The sequence below is a fragment of the Chiloscyllium plagiosum genome, unplaced genomic scaffold, assembly GCF_037043375.1.
Source record: "Chiloscyllium plagiosum isolate Xiang-an unplaced genomic scaffold, Cpla_swu_hap1 HiC_scaffold_7, whole genome shotgun sequence".
Taxonomy (NCBI): Eukaryota; Metazoa; Chordata; class Chondrichthyes; order Orectolobiformes; family Hemiscylliidae; genus Chiloscyllium; species Chiloscyllium plagiosum.
The window spans coordinates 84,215,638-84,239,937 of NW_028270145.1; the positions used below are offsets into that span (position 1 = coordinate 84,215,638).

The 24,300-nt window shown below is 41.4% G+C and overlaps 1 protein-coding gene across 1 annotated transcript in view; it reads right to left on the minus strand.

The window, feature by feature from the left end:
- Window positions 1-24,300, minus strand: part of LOC122551725 (low-density lipoprotein receptor-related protein 1-like) — a 1,910,187-nt gene that overhangs the window by 509,657 nt on the left and 1,376,230 nt on the right. The window contains exon 33 of the mRNA XM_043694091.2: window positions 2,943-3,083. Coding sequence (XP_043550026.2) covers window positions 2,943-3,083 — 141 coding nt within the window. The remainder of the gene's footprint in view (window positions 1-2,942; window positions 3,084-24,300) is intronic.

Genomic DNA, 24,300 nt, shown 5'->3' on the forward strand with positions numbered 1-24,300 from the left:
CTCCATGACTTAACAATGATAAATGTTGAAACAATACTTAACATGTCAGGCAGTAGATGAAGAGAGAAACAGAGTTAAATTTTCATGTCAATAACCTTTGAGGGAATGAAAATTCAATGAGTTAACAATTTAGATGTACAGAAACATAGAGCATAGGAGCAGTAATTCAGCCCTTCCACTCTGCCACAACATTCAATATGATCATGGCTGATCATCTAATCCAATAACTTGGTCATATTTTTTCCTTGTACTCTTTGATCTCTTTAGCCCTAAGAACCATATCTAACCTTCCTGAAAAAAAATCAATGTTATTGTCTCAACCATTCTCTGTGGCAAAAAAATTCAATGGGCTCATTACTCTCTGTGTGAAGAAATCTTTCCTTTGGCCTGTGACTTACCTTTAGACTGTGACCCTTGGTTCTGGATTCCCAGAACATTGGGAACATCCTTCTTGCCTATTCCTGTTAGAATTATATGGAGTTTTATTTTATTCTCCTCATTCTTCTAAACCTCAGTGAATACAATTTTAATTGATCTATACGTCAATCCTGCTATGGCAGGCAACAGTCTAATTAACCGTTTTTTTTTAGATTAGATTACATTACAGTGTGGAAACAGGCCCTTCGGCCCAACAAGTCCACACCGACCCGCCGAAGCGAAACCCACCCATACCCCTACATTTACCCCTTACCTAACACTACAGGCAATTTAGTATGGCCAATTCAACTAACCTGCACATCTTTGGACTGTGGGAGGAAACCGGAGCACCCGGAGGAAACCCACGCAGACACCGGGAGAACGTGCAAACTCCACACAGTCAGTCGCCTGAGTCGGGAATTGAACCCGGGTCTCTGGCGCTGCGAGGCAGCAGTGCTAACCACTGTGCCACCGTGCCGCCCCATGTTGTTACACTGCCTCCATAGCCAGAACATCCTTCCATAGAAACAGACACCAAAATGGCACACAATACCTAGGTGTGGTCTGTACTTTTGCAGCAAAACATCTCTGCTCCTGTGCTTGAGTCCTCTTGCTTTGAAGACCAACAGTTGCTTTCTTCACCGCCTGCTGCACTTGCATGCTTACCTTCAATGACTGGTGTACAAGGCTAATCAGGTGTCATTGTACCTCCCCTTTTCCCAATCTATCACCATTCAGATAATAATCTATATCCTTTTGCTTGCTACCAAATTGGATAATCTCACATTTATCCACATTATACATCATCCTCCATTCATTTGCACAATCACTCAATGTGACCAAATCACACTGACATCATTTCTGCATCATCCTCACAGTTCACCTTCCCACCCCACTTTCTGTGATTTGCAAACTGGCGGTATTACGTTAGTTCCCACATCCAAATTGTGAAAATATACTGTAAATAGTTGGGGTCCTAGCACTGATGCCTTTGGTATCCCATGAGTCACTGCTGCCAGTCAAAAAAAGACCCATTTATTCCTAAACTTTGTTTCCTGTCTGCCAACCAAGTTTTCAAACTTTGTTTCCTGTCTGCTGACTCAATTTTCAATCCACGTCAGTAAATTTCCCTCAATCCCATGTGCTTTAGTTTTTCATGCTAATCTCTTATGTAGAACAGTATTGAAAGCCTTCTGAAAGTCCAAGTAAATCACATCCATATACCCTTCTTTGTCAACTTTAGGAATTACATCCTTGAAAAATTAAAGTAGATTTGTCCTGTGATTTAAAAATTTATGAGTCTTTTTGAAAATTCTTCCTTATGTTTTTATGCAGCATATTTTGATATATCTGTTTAATTTTCACTGATTTGTTGTTCTCAGTAAACTGACAGTCTATTTTTATTGACTCTACATTTTCTTTGTTCTCTTTAAATGAATAGTAGTAGGGGGAATTACTGATAGCATATCCTATTATTGATGATAGAGTAACTGGTTTATTTTTGCCCAGTCATGACCACCTTAAAATAATTCTTGTTTATACTTTGTTGACTTCAGGCACAGCATTCCACGACCATCAATACCAACTCTGTTTTCCACTGCACTTGCCCATGTAACTGCAGAAGGTGCAGCACCTGCCCATTCACCTCCTCCCTGTTCATCATCCAAGGACGTAAACAGTCTTTCCAAGTGAAGTAGCATTTCACCTGTACCTCCTCCAACCTTTTATATTATATTCACTGTACCCAATGTGGCCTATTCTAAATTGGAAAAGCCAAATGTAGACTGGATGACAGCTTTGCAGAACACCCCCGGTCTGTGTGCAAGCATAACATCAACCTTCCTGTAGCTGGTCATTTTAACACAGCATTCTGCTCGTATGCCATGTCTGTCCACGGCATGCTGCAGTGTTCCAGTGAATCACAGTGCAAACTGGAGGAACAACATCCCATCTCCAAACTAGACACTTTGCAGCCTTTTGGACCCAATATTGAGCTCAAAACCTTTAAATTTAAAATCAACTCCCATTTCTTCCCTTGGCTTTACTTGTTACATTCTCTGTCACCATATCCTCTCTTCCCTCCCTCCACCCTAGTGGGACTGTCTCGTCAGTTAGACACACAATTGTTCTGCCACTCTCACATTCCATTCACTTAATCTGAACTAACAACATATTTTCTCCACCAGCACTCTATCACCTCCACACAGCACCTCCACACAGCACCTTCCCCCCCCAAAATAGAGCATAAATGCTGCCCCCTCCACACTTCTGTTCTGACGAAGTCATCAAGATGTAACATGGTAGGTTGCTCTCTTTCCATGGATGTTGTCTGACCCCCTTTGATCTCCTGCATTTATTTTTTATAATACAATTTCAGAATCTGCAGTAATTTACTCCGTCATTCTAAATTTTCTTGTCAATCACTTATTGAATTAATTCATTGGACAATTGAATCCCAATGAAAACAAATGTCTTCCGTCCAAAGCCATTCTTTGCCCTTTATGTCTTGTTGGCTTTTTTCTTACCTTGCTGCATCTCTTTCCCATAGACTTTCATATGCAATACAGTTGCAATATTTTTCCGCATGATGACAGGCTCTGAACCATCCACTTTATTGCAGATTCCAATCCATCCAGATGCTTGATCTGCCCACCATAGCTTGTCTCCTTCAAAAACAAGCAAGATGCGCCTTGTTAGAAATGTTTTATTTTTGTTTTCTTTTCAATTTTATTTTCAATCTAAATGCATTTTACATTAAGCTATTTTATTATTTTAATTTCCAAATGTATCCACTCTATGCATAGTACACAATTAAAGCGTGAACGATAAACAATTCTTTGTACAGATTTTGTTGACTCATAAAGTTACACTTTTACAGTAAGATTGTATGGTTGTTGCAACAATTATGGTGTTAGAGGTTTCTTGCTTCATGGATCACTATCAGAAGACACCTTAATACAGAGGTGATTCCTGAAGAAGGGCTTATGCCCGAAACGTCGATTCTCCTGCTCCTTTGATGCTGCCTGACCTGCTGCGCTTTTCTAGCAACACATTTTTCAGCTCTGATCTCCAGCATCTGCAGTCCTCACTTTCTCCCACCTTAATACAGAGGTCAATAACTGTATTTGCAATAAAAGAGGTTGTTTACACTTAAGCAGATAACTAAACCTCTAAATGAATTAAATCAATTGTGAAGAATTTTTTTTTATCTGAGGCAACATAAAGGCCACTTCCTTCTTTGTACTGTGTTTATTGTAATTTCACATTTGTAGGTCATATTTATAACAGAACGGAGCAATGCCCTAAATCTTTGATGAAAACGGAAACTTGATTTTGATGGCAAAATCTTTTTTTTTCCCAAAATGGGAAATTTCATACATTACTCTTTTGTTGCTTGGAAAACGGTGCCGCAATTACCTCTTTGCTTTACCTTCATTAAAAAAAAACTTTGTCTTCAGTTTTGAAAAATTGATATTTTCAATTTGTTTTCTTTAAGATTTTCCTCCCCCTTTCATGATTATGAGAGTAAGAAGCTTTTGACTCTTTTGACTCAATGTCACCATTAACTACTGCTCAGCCAGGTATGGTGTGATATATGGAATCAAGTTCATTGCTCTTCCTAGTGATAATCTTCTACTGCATCAATATGACATTTCTATTTTCTGTCCCAACTACTCTTATAGTACCTAAAAGAGATTGCCAATTTAGTGATAATTAGTGTCATATTATAGAGAGTTTCGTGGACATAAGCCACTTGGAACTGGGTCAAATTCATTACACTTACAACCCTCACAGCAGTCAGCAAAATCAGGCTTTCATTCCTTCAGTCTGCACTGTTTCACATTCATATGCACATTTATGATATGGAAGGATAATGCTTTAAGATATTAGACTTCTAGATATTATTGACATTGTCAGTATTGATTGCAAATTCAAACAAATTCTTCAGATGAACAACAATGAATCAAAAGACAAAATCTGCAAATTATATTATTTTAATTCATTCTTTTATGGGATGTGGGCAATGTCAGCATTTGTGCCCATTTTTAATTTTGAACTGACTGGCTTGTTTGGAGTATTTCAGAGGACATTAAACAGCATTATGATGAGTCTGGAATCACACTTAGGTCAGACCAAGTAAGGATGAGCAGAATTGTTCCCTCAAGGATATTAATGAACCAGATGGGTTTTTATAGTGATTGACAATAGTTTGATGTCATAGTAAGTGAGATCAGCTTTCAATTCCAGATTTATTCATTAAATTTAAAGTCCAGCAGCTGCTGTAAGAGCATTAGACTCAGCTCTGGATTACAAATATTTCCACTATTCCAACATCTCCTCTTCTCCAGACAAGACGCGCAGTAGAGGAAACATTTCATCAAATTCAAGAGAATTTGGAGTTGAATTGATGCTATTACAGTCACTTTAAATTTTCTACGTTAAAAACTGACATCTTCCTTTGAGGGTAACTTCATATTGGTGTAATGCCCTCTCTTTCTCCTTTACAAACCAACAGCTCACACCTTGATCAGTGGGGTCACTGATCCATCACTGATCAAGGCTCCGCTGGCTCAGAATTGGGAGAGGAGCTTGGTTCCTTCCAATAATTAACCTGGACCTTTAAAAATTGATTGCATGTGCTAAGAGCATACTGTTTGGATTTGGGATTTGAAAGTAAATTGGTAACTATGTTCCCAGCACAGAATTGAAATTCCTGGTCTATATTGCTGTAGAAAGCCTGCATGGATCACCCTCCAATTGAAATGGGAACAGATGGGCAAGGAGGTCAATTCCTGTTGACTGACCCCAAAGCACTGTGTATATCATCACACATCTCCTGCTTATCACACAACCAATCTTTCATGCTGTTCGATGTTTCTATCACCCACCTAACTAGCTCCTTGGCAATCAGAATTCAAGTCTGATATCAGATACTTCCACTCATCTTCACACACATTAGCCAATGTTGCCAGCCACGCATTCACCTCCTACTGCCTCCACATAGCACTAGCTATTCAACTACAGAATACACATTGGACAAAGAAAATGCCACACTACGACTGGCATTCAGTTTCTGTCATGTAGGACAGAAGGAAGACCAGAACCAGCATGTGACTAGAACACCTGCGTGGAGACAGCGGCTGTTGGCCGTTGATTGTGAATGAATCCACAGCAACCAGAGTCAATGAGAATGACGGTGGGCCTTCTCACCCTGTCTTGCTATGTGGCAGAAGAGGCAAGCTGCTAATGCTGTGGCTGTGGAGTTTTTTTGCTATGGATTTCTTCCCTCACTCGAATTTGCCCCTTCTGATTTACTGCTTTCAAATACCTAAGAACAGTCACTTTTCCAATCCCAACAGCCCAACAAAACAGTGCAGCTTTAATCTGAAATGTGCAACTTCCATTTCAGCTATTGGCCAGCTGTATTAACCTGCATGTACCTTGGAGGTAAGCATACAATTGGAATAAAGTCAAAGTCACCATAATCCTAGAGGCCCACAGGGTTGTTCTCTCATTAGAGACAGACATCCCATGGTGGCTTAACTTGAAGATCACTCTGCCTCAAGTGAAGGGAAACATTGAGAGGAGTACTTCTTCATAGTGACCTCAACAGTATAGGAATTGATCCTACACTATCGATTTCACTCTGCATTGTACACCAGCCATCCAGGCAACAGAGCTTATCGCCCCCATAAATTGAGATAAATCAACATGAACTGGTGAGTTACATTCAAAATTATCGAATTCCTAAAATGTGGAAGCAGGCCATTTGGCCCATCAAGTCCTACCCTCTGAAGAGTATCCCACCCATACCCACCCCACTTTTGTAACCCAACATTTCCTATGGCTAATCCACCTAACTTACTCACCCGGAAGATGATGGGCAATGTAGCATGACCAATCAACGTAATCTGCACATCTCTGGACTGTGAGAGGAAACCGGAGCACCCGGAGGAAAACCACACAGAGAAGGTGAGAATGTGTAGAATCTACACGGACAGTTGCCAGAAGATGGAATCAAACCCAGGTCCCTGGTGCTATAAAGAAGCAGTGCTAACTACTGAGCCACCATGTCACCCACAGAGACAAAGCTAGAGTTATTTGATATTTCACCAGAGAATAAGGCTATAGACAAGTTCTGCTGCAGATAACTCAAATGAAGAACTTGATCGGATACAGCAGGTACCTGATGGGTATGAATGCTGGCTGCATTGGCTGCTAAACAGCTCTCAGTCACCATCAAGGAGCATGAATGACCTCAGCTTCAGGCAGGTAGGTGGATAGCATTGTGCAGAGCACCCCTTCTCCATGCATAGCCTCTGTTGTATCTTCTTGTGCTACAGACACAGAGACATAGCCACCTTCCCTGCCATATCTATGTGAGCCAGGTCACTTACTTCTTCCACTCCTCCAACATGATCTCCCACCCTATATAAATGCAGCAACCTCACAAAGGCAATTAGGTTTCTTAATGTCATGTTGAGCAAATAAAATTGGCTAAAGACCAGCATCTGAGATGCCAACAGACATCAGGAGGATCCGAGATGGATTGTCTACTCAGAATTTCTGGCTAGAGACTGTTTTGAATGCTTCTGCATTGTCCTTTGCATGGGTGTCTCACATGTTGATTGAAAAAGCAGGGAGACACTCATGCTGACACTCACAAGGAATGCTGGCCACATCTTCTGCCCAATGGGCATTTAAGAAGACAGCTGAAGACCTTCACATGGAATCAGATTCCCAATGGCAGCTATCCCTCCTAACAGGAACAGACAGGAGGCCAGAAATTCCTATACTTGGCAGTGCCACATAATAGTCTGGGCTGCTGTTGGGAGGGATTGGCAGTGTGTGCAGAAGCAGGCCAGGGATATGGTTCCCAATGGACACACCCCTGCCTTATGTGTCTGCCCTTAATCAAGCACTGAGTGCCTTTGATTGAACTACCTCTCTGTCCACAAAATCTCCTGGACCTCCAGAAAGTTAAAAAGCATCCCACATTCTTTTTAATCCCATTTGTGGAGGGACTGTTTGTCAGTAGACCCACTTGTAGCTGCATTAACATCAGCATTGGAGAGTTGAACCTTTTTTTATTGGTATCTAGAAGTGCTCTCACACATAAGTGAATTTGTTTTTCTCCGTCACCAAATCACCTATGGTATTTATTTTCTTCTATTAACCACCACCAGCAAATCATCTGTGTCCAATGGAATAATTTACATGCAAAGCCCATTAATGGCAATGCAAAAGGGGATGGAGATATTTATGTGGTTGTTAAATATGTGAATTAGAATATCAGCCTATTGACATTCCTGAACAGAACTTAATTCTGATGGAGATTTCAGGATTTAGGCATGACACCAACCTACTGAATCAAGTGTTTTTTCTGCCTCCTACCTCACCTCCAGCAGGACTAGTACTTTCCACCATTATTTGGTACTTATCCTTCGTCTACAGGGCAGTCTTGGATTGTGGTACTCATATTAATTGGACAATTACTATTAAATGAAGATGAGCACTGGGAAACATAAATTGGACAGTGTCACTAAACTGCTATACCATTAAATGCTCTTTGTGTAAAATTATGAGCAAGAAACCAATTTTTGATGGGCCATTAGTTTCTATTTATGGTTTTATTATATGACTACTTAGAGAAAATTGCTGTGTCATTAGTAGTGGGCAAATTGCCCACCTTCATTTCTGTCTTAATGTTAATGGTATATAGTGGATCAAAAAGGACAATTAAAAGGTCTAACAACTTATTAATAACAAAGCCCCACCATTTTTATCATAGAATATTTTAAGAATTTGATTATTTTCTCATTTACATTTTGCAAATAGTATATAAATGACATGCCAATCCAAAATGTGATTCTGGTTTTGAAGATGATCGTCTATGATAGATATCATTTGTAAAGTGAATACCATGATGTCTCAGTTAATGCAAATGAGTCAATAGGAAAGCACTGTTCAATCAATACTTTTGAAAAGCTTTAATAGAAATAAATGAGTGATTATTTGGAAGATAAATCATTCATTATAAGTAATTAATAAATGAAAACAAATATATAATGATCTAGTATACATTAGGAAACAGATTGTTTGCATCTGGTAAAACTTTGGGATGGAAGAGCAACTGTTATTAAATACATTCTGACAAGGAGCAAACAAATATATCTGCTGCTGGATTATATTCTATTTGGTATAAAGATACCATACAAAGCATCTTGCTGGACAATAGAATGTCATTACTTATTACAACTGTCTCTGTAGCAGACACAAAATTAATGACAAGCAAATAACAAAGAAATTTACATCCGTAAAATGTTCCAATTGAGCATTTTTAAAAATATAATGTTGTCACTTCACTTCAAAATGCAAAATAAGGTTGATAATTTGCTTGTACACAATCACTATAAAATCAATGTTTCCTCTATTGGTGATACTTGTTATTGAAGAAATTACATATTCTGTAATTACAATTATATATTCTACAACTGTGGTGGATAATTTAGTTAAATCATATTACATATTAAAAGTGTAATATCATGAAACATTTTAATATATTCGTCAATATTAGTGACAATAATCCAATTACACTGTAGAAGGTTTCATTTGAAAATTCCTGTTCAACTTTTGTTTTGGTAGCATAATTATTTTTCGCATCCAGAGTTGGCTGATTTAATCAATCATGTTTTCTGGGTCAGTTAAGTAGAGAAAGAAGTCAAGTTGATGGTAAAGTCTAAAGCATAAATAATCTGTTACTTAAACACAAATAAAATGTATTGTACGTCTAAGTATTGTTTCAAGGGAACAGACCATCCAGCAGAATCTGAAGTGAGTTTGGCTCGGTCTGAGTCTCTGCATGTTGTTTGGAGTTATACTCACTACAAAACCCAGACAACTTTTTTATGGTATCTTACCAAATGCACCTCATTAACTACCTCATGTCCCTCATGAAAAATTCTCACTCCATATTACCACACATCATTTCTGTCAAATGATCCACATCAATTGTGTCTGGCCATTTTTGAGAGCTACTGGCATATGCTTGAGGTGTTAGAATAATGTCTTGGTGTGCTGAACATTAACATGTGCCCATTACTATTTCCCCCCAACAGATTCCTACTGACAAGCATATAAGCAGCCTGCCTGTGCATCTGCACAAAAAAATGTCAATATGGCAACATGATAGCCTTTAGCTTTAGTTGCCTGAAGCACCAACTTAGCAGACTTCGCAAGGCAAGGCGTAAATGTTTAGACCATCAGGTAGGTGCTAAGTGAGTAAAGGCTAAGAGAACAAACTTGCAGCCCTGAGATGCAGCCTCATCCAGTCTGTCCTAGTGTACAAAGTGTCCCTGCTGCAGCCTTTCAGCATTACCTACTGGTGTGCCCTGATATGCAGGCCTGCTCTTCCTAAGCAGACCACAAGTGGAAAGGACAGGTGCCATGATGGTCACGAGGAATTGGCAAATGCTGGATTCCAGTGCCTGTGGATCTGCTTTGAGATGCTGTTTGGTGCCGTTCAACATGGAGGTTGTTCACAGACTGTGGTGAGCTTAAGTTGCCAAATACTCACTTTGATTTCTACATCATGTTTTCTCGACATTAAGTTTGTTTGGCAAGTTTGAAAAGCTAGGAAGTTGAATATTAATGAGCCAAGTTGCAGTGTTAATAAGACCAAGCAAAAATTGGCAACTTGCCACTGTCTGGTGAGAAACTTGCCATGCCACTTGCAAAAGCATGAAAGAGGGAGCAAGATGATCACGACATTGAGATAGCCCTTTTTGGACTGCTCATCCAAATCTGCCACAAATCACACCATGCCTCACATTGGTCAGACCTCCATCAGACTGCACTCAACATATTCAAATGTGATATAATAAAACAATCATATATAAATTGAGATCATAGTATATTTCCTTGTCCAACAGGTATGAGATTTTTGTATGGATGAGGCAAATGGCTGTGGACAGGATGAGCCAGCTGACCGCAGCACTATGGTGCAGAAGTCCATTCAAGAGTGGGGAAAAAAAAGTAGTTGTCGTATGTTGCCTGGTTGGTGCCAGGGTACAGGACATCTCCTGACTGGCTTGAAAGGATATTGGAGCGGGAGGGAGAAGATCCCGTTGTTGTGGTTCACTTTGGGACTAACAACATAGGCAAGGCTAGGAAGGAGGACCTGTTTGGGGAGTATCAAGCACTAGGAATGAAAGTGAAGAACAGGTCCTCAAGGGTCATAACCACTGGATTACTGCCCAAGCCACATGCTAATTGGCATAGGGACAAGAAAATTAGGTAAGTAAACACGTGGCTAAGAGATTGGTGTGGGATTCCATTTCATGGGACATTGACATCAGTTTTAGAACCGGGATACTGGTGGGATGCTCTCCACCTGAACCGATCTGGAGCCAGTGTTCTGGCAAAAAGGATAAGGAGGGTGGTCACTGGGACTTTAAACTTGTGAGTCGCGGGAAGAGAAAGGAAAAGCAATAGGGAGCATGGAGTCAAGTAGAAAGATAAGCAGCAGGTTAGCATATGTGCTGGGTTTAAGTTCAAGGCAGACTAGGAATGAAGCAAAAAGGGAGGATAACTGAGGACATATTGCCAGAGATGTTTAGATTAGATTAGATTACTTACAGTGTGGAAACAGGCCCTTTGGCCCAACAAGTCCACACCGACCCGCCGAAGTGCAACTCACCCAGACCCATTCCCCTCTTCACCTAACACTACGGGCAATTTAGCATGGCCAATATACCTAACCTGCACATTTTTGGATTGTGGGAGGAAACCAGAGCACCCGGAGGAAACCCACGCAGACACGGGGAGAATGTGCAAACTCCACACAGAGAGTCGCCAAAGGCGGGAATTGAACCCGGGTCTCTGGCACTGTGAGGCAGCAGTGCTAACCACTGTGCCACTGTACCGCCCACAAATGTTGGAAATCGTGAGGATACAAAAATTAGCATTAAGGTGCTTTACCTGAATGCTCATAGTATTCGTAACAAAGAAATTATGACACAAATCATCGTGAATGATTATGATGTAGTAGGAATCACAGAGACATAGTCGCAGGGGGTTCAGGACTGGCAGTTAAACATCCAAGGATTTACAACTTATCGAAAAGTCAGGGAGGTGGGCAGAGGGGGCGGGGATTCCTTGCTAGTTAAGAATGAAATTAGATCTATGGCACTGAATGACATAGGGTCAGATGACATGGAGTCTGTGTTGCTGGAGTTGAGGAACCACAAAGGCGAAAAAACCATAATGGGAGTTATATACAGACCTCCCAGCAGTGGCCAGGACCAGGGGCAAAAGATGTACCAGAAAATAGATAGGGTATGTCAGAAAGGCAAGGTCACAGTGATTCCAAGCAGTGTCGAACTGGGGCACTATAGAGCTGCAGCATAACCTCACAGCTCTTAAACTCAGTCCCCCTGCTGATGAAAGCCAACACACCATACGCCTTCTTAACAACTCTATCAACTTGGGTTGCAACTTTGAGAGACCTATGGAATTCCTTGACACTGCCAAGACTCCTGCCTTTAACACTGTAATCTACATTCATATTCAACCTACCAAAATGAATTACTTCACATTTTTCTAGGTTGAACGCCATCTGCCACTTCTCAGCCCAGCTCTGCATCCTGTCAATGGCCCGTTGCAATCTGCAACAGCCCTTCACACTATCCACAATTCCACCAACCTTCATGTGATCAGCAAACTTACTAACTAAGCCTTACACTTCCCCATCCAAGTCATTTATAAAAGTCACAAAGAGCAGAGGTCCCAGAACCAATCCTTGCAGAACTTCACTGGTCGCCGAGCTCCAGGCTGAATACTTTCCAATTACTACCACCCTCTGCCTTCTATGGGCTAGCCAATTCTGTATCCAGACAGACAAATGTCCCTGTATCCCATGCTCCTTACTTTCTGAATGAGCTTACCATGGGAACCGTACCAAATGCATTGCTGCAACCAATGTACACCACATCCACTGTTCTACTTTCATGAACCTGTTTTGTCACATCCTCAAAGAATTCAATAAGGCTTGTAAGGCATGACCTGCCCCTCACAAAGCAATGCTGACTATCTCTAATCAAACTATGATTTCCAAATAATCATAAATCCTGTCTCCAAGAATGCAATAATTTGCCCACTACTGATGTAAGACTGACTGGCCTGTAATTCCCAGGGTTATCCCTACACCCTTTCCTGGACAAGGGAATAACATTTGCCATCTTCCAATCATCTGCATTACTCTGGTGGACAGTGAGGATGCAAAGATCATCGCCAAAGGCAAAGCAATTTCTCCCCTCGCTTCCCATAGTAATCCTGGGCTGCAGAGTCCTAAACTAGAGGGCATAGGTTTAAGGTGAGAGGGGAAAGATTTAAAAAGGATGTAAGGGACAACTTTACAAGCAAAGGGTGGTGCATGTACGGAAGGAGCTGCCAGAGGAAGTGGTGGAGGCTGGTACAATTACAATATTTAAAAGGCATCTGATGGGTATCTGAATAGCAAGGGTTTAGAGGGATATGGGCCAAGTGCTGGCAAATGGGACCGGATTAATATAGGAAATCTGGTTGGCATGGATGAAATGGTCTGAAGGGTCTGTTTCCATTTTGTATAGTTTGATGACTCTATGATTCTAATTCTCATCATCAATGCCTCTACCAATCAGAGTCTTCTTGATAATCAATCAGCATTTTCTTCTCATACAGTATAAGCATGGGTTTCCTTGCACTTTGATATTTCCTGTGAATTGTCCTGATGAGTGCAAAGTAAAAGTTTCAATAAAATGTATCCTTTTGCAACAATATTTAATATTTCTATATTTAGCTGTAGAGTACTTCTGGTGACTCTAACAGTTCTCAGAAATACATATTCATCATCAGTTCACAAACAAATTTGAACCACCTTCCTATCCATTAAGATTCATTTTATGGGATAAAACAGAACGAATAACAGCCATTTTAAACACATTTGGGGTAAGACCAAATAAATTAACATTGAAAGTTAATGTATATTATTTTGTTTTCCCTGAGGTTCTTAGATCTGCTGGAAGAAATTTTCTACAATAGGCACTAATGTTATTCAAATTAAATAAGACTTGGCTACTCTCAAGCTTCACAGTAATTGCCAAAGCACAGTTCATTGTAAAGGTTCCTCTGAAGGTTGAAAAATCTATATTTAAAAACATTTAACTGCAAGTTCAATAAAGATTCTGTTAGTCAATATGAAAATGAGAATAATCTTAGATAAATAAAGGAATTGTTTGAAAAAATGACAAGTCTTGAGCATGGCACCTCCTTTCTAACCTTAGTGTCTCCTGTAGGCATTAGCCAAAAAGATGGTGAAGTGAATTTCACCTCAGAACAGACTTGCCATTTCCTGATAACAACTCCATTACTCATTTTATAGGTCTTACCCTCTGCAACAAGACATATACCAATGTCAACTAGACAATTTACACAATAGAAGACATGGGCAAGGGGTGAAAAATGGAAAAGCACCATTGACCCTGGTTTTTCCATACTGGCGGATATGTCAAAACATATGGATCTCTAAGGACTTGAATTTAGAGGTCATTGGTACTCTGATGAATGTGTGTCAATAGTTCACACTACTTTTTTACTTAAGCATTTTAACATGTTATAAAATGACTAATTGCAAACTAAGCAATTCTTATTATTTATCTGACTTCTGGCTTAAAAATCAAGAAGGTCACGGTCGGTAAGAAGGAAAACAACTAATGTATTCCTTCAATACTTTATGCAATTTTTAAAAAAAACTGGAGAATAGCCTTTGCACTGAATTGAGTCATGTCACTGCTATGAATTAGATTAGATTAGATTCCCTACAGTGTGGGAACAGGCCCTTCGGCCCAACCAGTCCACACTGACCCTCCAAAAAGTAACCCACCTAGACCCATTTCCCTCTGACTAATACACCTAACTCTATGGGCAATTTGGCATGACCAATTCACCTGACCTGCACATCTCTGGACTGTGGGAGGAAACCGGAGCACCTGGAGGAAACCCACGCAGACACGGGGTGAATGTGCAAACTCCACACAGACAGTCGCCTCAGGTGGGAATTGAACCTGGGACTCAATTGAACCTAGTGCTAACTACTGAGCCACCGTGCCGCCCCTAAAAAAGAAAGTTCCTAATTTAAGTTGCATCCAATTCATTCTATAATCCTCAGGAAAGTGCTTTAAAGCAAAGTGGCATTCTAACTGAGACTGTATTTAGGGATTAAAACTAATTTGCACCAAAATCAAGTGTAGACAAGGTACAGGGAATAATCCCTGTGCTGAAATGGACAGGCTTAATACTGATACACCCAATATTGTTCCAAGAGCCTCATTAATATTGTACAGCGCATCATCCATGTACAGCACATCATCCGCCGTCACTTTCGCCACCTCCAAACAGACCCCAGCACCAAGGATATATTTCCCTCCCCTCCCCTATCAGCTTTCCGTAGAGACCACTCCCTCCGCGACTCCCTTGTCAGATCCACACCCCCCACCGACCCAACCTCCACTCCCGGCACCTTCCCTTGCAACCGCAGGAGGTGCAACACTTGCGCCCACACCTCCCCCCTCACTTCTCTCCAAGGCCCCAAAGGAAACTTCCATATCCGCCACAGATTCACCTGCACCTCCACCCACATCATCTATTGCATCCGCTGCAGCCGGTGTGGCCTCCTCTATATTGGGGAAACAGGCCGCCTACTTGCGGAGCGATTCAGAGAGCACCTCTGGGCCACCCGGACGAACCAACCCAACCAACCTGTAGCACAGCATTTCAACTCCCCCTCCCACTCCACCGAGGATATGCAGGTCATTGGACTCATCCACCGCCAAACCACAACAACCCGACGGTCGGAGGAGGAGCGTCTTATCTTCCGACTGGGAACCCTCCAACCGCAGGGGATGAACTTGGACTTCACCAGTTTCTTCATCCCCCCTCCCCCCACCTTGTCTCAGCCGGATCCCTCCAGCCCGGCACCGCCTTCCTGACCTGCAGTCTTCTTCTTGACCTCTCCGCCTCCATCCTACTCCGACCTATCACCCTCACCTTGACCTCTTTCCACCTATCACATTTCCAACGCCCCTCCTCCAAGTCCCTCCTCCCTACCTTTTATCTTCTCCTGCTGAACACTCTCTGCTCATTCCTGAAGAAGGGCCTGTGCCCGAAACATCGAATCTCCTGTTCCCTGGATGCTGCCTGACCTGCTGTGCTGTTCCAGCAATAAAGTTTCAACCTCATTAATATTAAACTAGCGAGCTGTGGACAGCTATTCATATCCTTAGGCAAGTCATCAGTGCGGAACTCAATAGGCTCTGCTGGTGAAAGCCCTTATACATGTACGTAAAAGGGTTGGGAGATGACATATTAGCATGAAAGAACAAACAGGCAGGAGGGAAGGAGGCTTCTTGTGGACAGGATTAGTCAGAGGGTATAGGGAGATTGAGATTTTTATCCATGACTAACAGCAGGCCATGCATTTTAAAATGGAGCTGGGGGAAGCACTCCTGTTCCTGCAGTATCTGGCTTCATAGTGCAGATATTGTTAATCAACCCTGTTCAAACACGTTACGGCATATCTGTGGAGTAGGTGAGTAGGTGGGACTTGAACTCAGGCTTTCTGGCTCAAAGGTAGGAACACTATCACTGCACAAGAGCCTTATAGTTTCAAAGCATCAAAACAACCTGTTCAGCATGTTATTAAACACCTCTAAAGCAGATGAGACCCTTGATCTTAGGTTTCTAGATTCAGAGATATGGACAGTACTGCTTTGCTTTAAGAACAGCTTGTTTCAAAGTATAAGTATTTTTAAACAATTTGTTCAGTCATGTAACACAACCATATCTGGAGCAGGTGGGAGTTAAGGCTGGGCCTCCTGACACAGAGTAGGGACAGTGCTGTGGCACAAGAGCCCCTAGTTTCAAAGTATACAAATTTCAGGTGTATTATGAAACATTTTCTGTCCAGGTAGGACGTAACCCAGGTCTTCTGGCCTAGAGTCAGGGACACTACCACTGTATCACAAGCAGAAATTTCAAAGTATAGATACCTTTCTTAATCAAACTGTACAGAAATGCTATTATACACCTTGGAGCAGGTGGGACATGAACCTGGTCCTACTGGGTCAGAAATAGGACACTATCACTGTGCCACAAGATTCCTCTCAGTTTCAGAATATAGTATTTTCAGTCAACCTATTCAGAGATTCTATTGCATACATGTGGAACAAGTCCCTCCTATTCTAGTGGGGACACTACCACTGGTCATGAGCCCTGTCAGTTTCTCTATATGAGTTGCTAAAGGAGGTGGTGCAGGTTTCGTTTTAAGAAGCATCTGGATGGATACATGAACAGGAAAGGTTTAGAGGGATATAGATCAAATGCTGGCAAATGGGACTAGATCAGTTTAAGATATCTGGTCAGCATGAACCAGTTGCACCAAAGGGCCTGTTTCTGTGCTGTATAACTCTTTGATTCTTTTTCCTCTAATAAACCTGCTCAGCGATGTAATCACACACCTCAGAAGGACATGGGATTTGAACCCATGCCTCTCTAGTCCAGAAGCAGAAACACTACCACTGCCCACCAGAGAGATCCCAGTTTTTTTCTCCTAATCAACCGGTTCAAAGATGTTACTGCATACCTCTAGAGCAGGTGGGTCTTGAACCCAGGCCTCCCTGGTCCAGGGCAGGGACATTACCACTACACCTCAAGAAGGGTCCAGCTTCAATGTATACATTTTTTATTCAGCCTCATTTTCCAAATCAACCTATTCCAAGATATTATTATATATCCCTGTGGCAGTTGGACTTAAACCAAGGTGTTTCAGTTCAAGGGTAGGGACACTACCTCTGCACCACAAGAGGGCCCCAGCACTCATGCCACAGAAGTACCAGGCATTGCTCATCTCCAACAAGAAAGGATCTAACTCTCTCTTTTTGATATTCAATGATATTACCATCAATGAATTTTCCACTATCCAGGGAATTACCATTAAGCAGAAACTAAATGGACTAACGATACAAATACTGAGGATGCAAATGCAGTTTGAAGCTGAGAGTCCTGCAGTGACTAACTTTCCTCTTGAGTTCTCAAAGCCTGTCTTCTATCGAAATCACACATCAGAAATGTGATCCAATACTCCCCACTTGCATGAACACAGTTCCAACAACATTCAAGAAACTTGACACCAGCCAAGTCAGAGTAATCTGCTGGATTTGCATCACATTCAATCATTCAAATATTTAATCCCTCCATTACTAATATCCAGGAACATCACAGTGTTCGCACTGCAAAAATTCTTCGAGTATTCCAAACTTACAATCATTACTATCTAGAAGGACAAGGACAACAAATATATGGGAACACCACCATCTGCAGGTTTCCCTCCAAGCCATTCACCATCCAGACTTGGAAATGTATTGCCATTCTTTCAATGTCACTGGACCAAAATCCTAGAACACCACACACCTCCACCCCCTCCTCCCAACAGCATTATGGGCATACCTACATCAAATGGACTGCAGTGATTAAAAAAAATTAGCTCACAACCACCTTCTCAAGGGCAACTAAGGATAGGCAATAAATGCTGGCCTAACAATTATCACCGATAAATTAACTTTTTAAAAAATACATCTCAAACTCAAAGATTTTAACACTATTGAGAATACCAGTCACCAATTAAACAATTCTTTCTATCTCAAGCAGACACTAGCCCTTTTTAAACTTATGACCTGCGTTTGTATTTTTAGAGTTTGCATTTTTAATGAGGTGCATTTATTATTTTTCCTGGTGTTGGTAGGTAATAAAATTGCTCTTTATTGCATTCACAAAACAGTTTTGCGAGTGGAAACTTCAATTTGACTTGTTAACTAATCTTTGATGAAGTGTTAAAGTTATGTGGCAATAAAATGAAAATAAGAATATTGTGATCAATTGAGGAGGGGTAAAACAAAATCCTTCATTACTAGGTCATAATTACATACTCCTTGAACAGACTGACATTCTCACCTATTTTGTGCTAAACAAGGTGGCAGCAACAATACACAAGTGAAAACAAGTATGGTTGCACATCTTCACCCTACTGAAGAAGATGATGCTTGTAATATTGGTATCACTGTCAATGAAGCTGTGGCAATCAATATCACTGAAGGTATCTAGGATGCTGAATGTTCCTGCCTTATGCACATTCTCAAATCTTACTTCACCCTCTTCCGGCAATTCAATATGATGGGACAACACTACTATTATAGGACAAGCCAAACAGAGAACAGACAGGGAATTCCTAGAGGCATGGCACTCATCTGCAGATTAAATCAACAAGCACATCAACCTGGATCCAATATACCAGCCACTGCAGCAGACAGCTGGAACTGACAACTGGAAGCGGCAGAGACAAACCACTATAAATGCCGGAGGAAACATCACAAAAGCGCTTCACAGGAGGCTCCCAAGCACTGAGGATGTCACCTAGAAAGGGGATGAAACGTCTGCAACCACAAATTCCCAGCTCGGCAAACAGAACCACAACAATGATCCAAACACTGTAGATGCTGTAATCCTGCACCTGTTGCTTTCTATTCACTGCTGCATTGCCTCATCTCACTCAATGACTATTGTCTAGACAATGGTGGTGTTGGAGGACAAAGAACCAGAACAGGAACATTCTTCCAAGGAAAAATAAACAGTATTACTTGGTCAGGCAAGTGTAGTTATCAGTTCAAATATTGTATTGTTTATATATGACAGGGTTGGCTTGTAAACAGACAGGATCATTATCTGTGAGTCATTAGGCATGAGTGGATTCTAATCAGTTCCAGTTGTTCTGTGCACAATAGTTCCAGGAATTCAAAGTCAGAAAAGAGTTCTGCTGCCAGGCTGATAGAAACTCTTTGTGCAAATTGGAAGGTTCATCTGAGCACAAGCTAGCAGTGTCAAAGAGAATGGAGGTCTCTGGCTCCATATTGACAAAGGGCTCCATGCAGAGTTTTAGAGCTCATTCTTTTCTGGGTGAAGGTGCTGGTCAGCTTGATGACAACAATTCTGGATCAAGTTGTTGTCCCTGCCTCCATTACAGCCTGGCAGAAGCCACACAACCTGGGAGTGTTGCAGTGTGAGCGCACGCTGAAGTGAAAAGATCACGGCTTGTTGTCTCACAAGCCTAGCTTGCTGCCACGCAGACTCAGACTGCTGCTATCACACTGTCAGAAGCACTGCAGGTTACAGTGCTGGTATGGACTTGCAAACTCTGACTGAAGTTCAGCAATTTGTCCTCCAGTAGTTGGACTGTTAAGCTTCCTCCCAGGGTTATGACTCTGTTCTACAAAAGCCTGCTGCTGCTTTTCAGTATGAGAACAACCATATTCTCAGCACTGGCACTTTTCTACCTATCAACAATCAGCCCAAACTGTTGCCTCTCACATTAATGTGATGCAGTCCAAAGCTGGATCCTTAAGGTTCCAAATTGCTCTAAGTCATTCTACAATGGCATCAGCTATTTTCTCCCATCTCCCACTGATTGTAGTGATTGTGGCAGCACTCAGGAAAACCATGACATCAGACAAATGCATCCACATGACAGGTATTGATAAGACACACAAAGGTGAGTGGTAGAATATTTTATATATAATTGAAAGAATTCTTGAATAAAGCCAAATCTTGATTGTGACCAAGACACTGATGTGATGTCCTGCAACTGAGAAAAGGAACAACAAGGAGCCTGGGATTTATTCAGGGAAACCAGAGTCTGTTGATATGTCCATGGACAACGTGTCTATGGGATGTGCCAACTTTCCCCCTTCCCCTCTTCCACCTCCTCTCAATGTGGCCATTGAAATTGTGATGGTAAGCACTCTACCCTTATGGTGGCCAGATTGTGGAGGATGCAGCATATTCCTATAAATCAAGAGACAAGTTGTATTGTGGTTCAGGTAATGGAACAGTTGCTTCAGGATAATGCAGTGATACTTGTTACAGGTGAAGGAAGCAGGTCATCATTCACATGTACACTGATAGCATTTGTTGTCAGTCACCCACTCTCTGTCTCAACACTGTGGCACTGTCAGGAAAGCAAACATTCACCGATATGATGTTCTGGGCATACACATCACCTGCATCTTGAGTGAATGGTACTCTGAGGTGTCAGTCCACACTCTTATTGATACAACATTCACAAGGCCTTGTGTTTGTAAGTTGATGGGAAAACCTGTTATTTGTATGCAAAGCTACAGCCTGTTCCTCATTCGTCTTTCTATTTAGAGAGAAGACACTGACAGTCCTCCTCTGCTAAGCAGAACTTATGTGACACCCTGGATAGAACAATATATGGAAAACAGCAAATGTTAGTGATGTTGCCTGCTCTACTGTCAAAGGATCTAAAGGGTAGAAATTAAGGGTCATGGTCTTCTTGATTGCCATTGACAGTACTATCCTCACATGCTGTCAAGTTGCAGGTTTGCTTGAGGATGTATCCTGTTCTTGGTGACACAGCATCTGTATGTTCTGCGCCTGGCTGAGGTGCAGTAGAAGTGCTCCCAGCAGACCTGACTTTGTAAGACCTTCTGTTGTGACTGTATCTCTTCCTCCCTTTATCAACAGCTTGTTCTTCCTTGCTGTTTTATTTTGTTATTATTCACGTGGGACATGGTTGTTTCTGCCTGACCAGTATTTATTTCCCATCCCTAGTTGCCTTTGAGAAGGTAGTGGTGAGCTGCCATCTTGAGCTGCTGTAGTCCACTTGGCTCTGGGTTGACCCACAATGCTGTCCAGGAAAGAATTCCAGGATCTTTATCCAGTGACAGTGAAGGAACAATGATATATTTCCAAGTCAGGATGGTGACTGGCTTGGAGAGGAACTTGCAGGTGGTGGTCTTTCTATATATCTGCTGCCCTTGTCCTTCTAGCTGGAAGTGGTTACTGCTCCATTTTTTCTCAGATACTGCAGCCAAAGGGTGACTGCATCTATAAATGCCAAAACTGAGAGAAACCAGCCTCCTGAAGTCTTTTTAAAAAAACCTCATAACTCCATCCAAAGGTCCAGCATGTTCCCTTCTGACCTGAACAGCTTCTCACAGCTCCTCCAACAAAACAGCACTTCCACACATTGCGGCAGCAAGTAGATAGTCAATATAATCTAACTTGCAACTTTAACGTGAATGTTTGTAAGAGTAGGAGGTCCATTGTGCAGATAAATACATGTTCAGCTGTGTGTTTCTGAAAAAATGGTTTAGGGTAGTGTCAAAAACCAAAATGATAGGTCCAGCATCAGTACTGATTGATGTCATTGCCATACTCCACTGATCATGACAGCAACTCTGTGAATCCACAAATGCACAAAAGAATATAGAAATCCAAAAACATTTGGATCTAACAGTATACTCAATTTTCTAAGTGACTCGCACAGTTCAAAGCCACGCAGACTACAATCAATAAGAAAACATTGAACTGTTGAGAAATTCCATTTTTATACTAATAACTCTCGCTGTCAAAACAAAAGTCTTTGGAAAGTGGAAGTGAATCTTGTGGAATGAGGTGTAACTAGGTTTTTAATCATGTAATAATTTCATAATCACCGATAAACACCCTCACTGGTCTCGGAATGATGTGTTTTTTTAAAAATAAGTATTTAATGCTAATGTTAATCTTAAGCAAATCAAAATAAGTTATTTTGTATTCTGAAACTTTAAAGGAAAGGAGAAACAAAGATTTTTTTTTAAAAAAGACTTCCTGACTTGTTCTTTACTGAGATTTTTCAAAACAATTGGCTGATTGGTGAGAACACTGCTGCTGCACAGTTTCAAATCCCCTTATCTTGGCCTGAATTTAAACTGATGTCAGCACATTGGAAACTTGTGCTGCAGAGACTGCTAAAGTTTTGTGAGATGCTTTCTGTGAGGTCAGCTGAGAGTGCAAATGGTTCACGGCTGACTGCAACAAACCTTTCGGTCCAATTCATCCATATTGACCATATACCCTAACCCAATCTAATCCCATTTGTCAGAAAATGGCCCATATCCCTCTAAACCCTTTCTAATCTTATACCCATGGAGATGCCTATTACAGTCATTAAGGAACAGAAAATATTTCAGGAGTAACACTGCATTCAGAAAACTTCAGATAGCAGTTTGATACAATGAGATGTTTATTCAGATTAAGAGCGGTATTTTAGTGACTGACTTCAAAGTTGACCCATGGATATAAATACCCCAATGTAAGACCATAACATAACAGCAATAATTTTTCAGACTGACCTACCTGTGTATTCTTACAGGTATTTCTTGGCCCGAATCCAAATTGTTTTTAGAAATATTTATTACTGAGATAAAAAAAACTCAGCTAAGTCAAAACAAAAGACAGAAATTTTTAACAGTGAGCAATTTTTAAGGAAACATTCACAAGCAGTAAATGAGCCACAACCAGTACAAATACCAGAAAGCTCATTGAACTTTTATTACAGAAAATAATCTAATTTCAAAAGATTCTTTGCAAAATCTATAATGAAGGACCAAAAAAATTGTTTCACTGCAGGAGTAAACTCATTGGAATTAAAGATTAGCAAGTAAAACTGTAACTGTACAATGGTCTGCCTTTACAGAGCAAAAATGCTGTGGTTCTGTTGGCCGAGCTGGAAGTTTTTGTTGCAAACGTTTCATCCCCTGGCTAGGCGACATCATCAGTGCTTGGGAGCCTCCTGCGAAGCGCTTCTTTGATGTTTCCTCCGGTGTTTATAGTGGTCTGTCCCTGCCGCTTCCGGTTGTCAGTTTCAGCTCTCCACTGTAGTGGTTGGTATATTGGGTCCAGGTCGATGTGTTTGTTGATGGAGTTTGTGGATGAATGCCATGCCTCTAGGAATTCCCTGGCTGTTCTCTGTCTGGCTTGCCCTATGATAGTAGTGTTGTCCCAGTCGAATTCATGTTGCTTGTTGTCTGCTTGTGTGGCTACTAAGGATAGCTGGTCGTGTCGTTTCGTGGCTAGTTGATGTTCATGTATGCGGATTGTTAGCTGTCTTCCTGTTTGTCCTATATAGTGTTTTGTGCAGTCCTTGCATGGTATTTTGTACACTACATTAGTTTTGCTCATGTTGGGTATCGGGTCCTTCGTTCTGGTGAGTTGTTGTCTGAGTGTGGCTGTTGGTTTGTGTGCCGTTATGAGTCCTAGGGGTCGCAGTAGTCTGGCTGTCAGTTCCGAGATGCTCCTGATGTATGGCAAGCCAGACAGAGAACAGCCAGGGAATTCCTAGAGGCATGGCATTCATCCACAAACTCCATCAACAAACACATCGACCTGGACCCAATATACCAACCACTACAGCGGACAGCTGAATCTGACAACCGGAAGCGGCAGGGACAGACCACTATAAACACCGGAGGAAACATCAAAGAAGCGCTTCGCAGGAGGCTCCCAAGCACTGATGATGTCGCCTAGCCAGGGGACGAAACGTTTGCAACAAAAACTTCCAGCTCGGCGAACAGAACCACAGCAACGAGCACCCGAGCTACAAATCTTCGCACAAACTTTGAACAGAGCAAAAATTTCAAGCAAGTTGAAGATATATATTCCGATTAGAAGGAATGACAGGCCAAACAAATCCATAGGTCGCTGGATGAGACCTCGAGATTGAGATTGTGAGAGAGATAGAGATTGTGAGGAAAAAGAAAACATTTGCTCATATTAGGAATCAAGTGGACAATACAATTGAGAAGTAAACCAATTATTTATGACTTCAGAGGAGAATTGAAAAAAGCAAGTATGAGGCAAAAAAAGGGAATTCCAGAAGAGATGAGTAATTAACATTAAAGGGAATCAAAAGATCTTCTCTTTTCTAAAAGATTGGTAAGAGAAGAGTTCGGA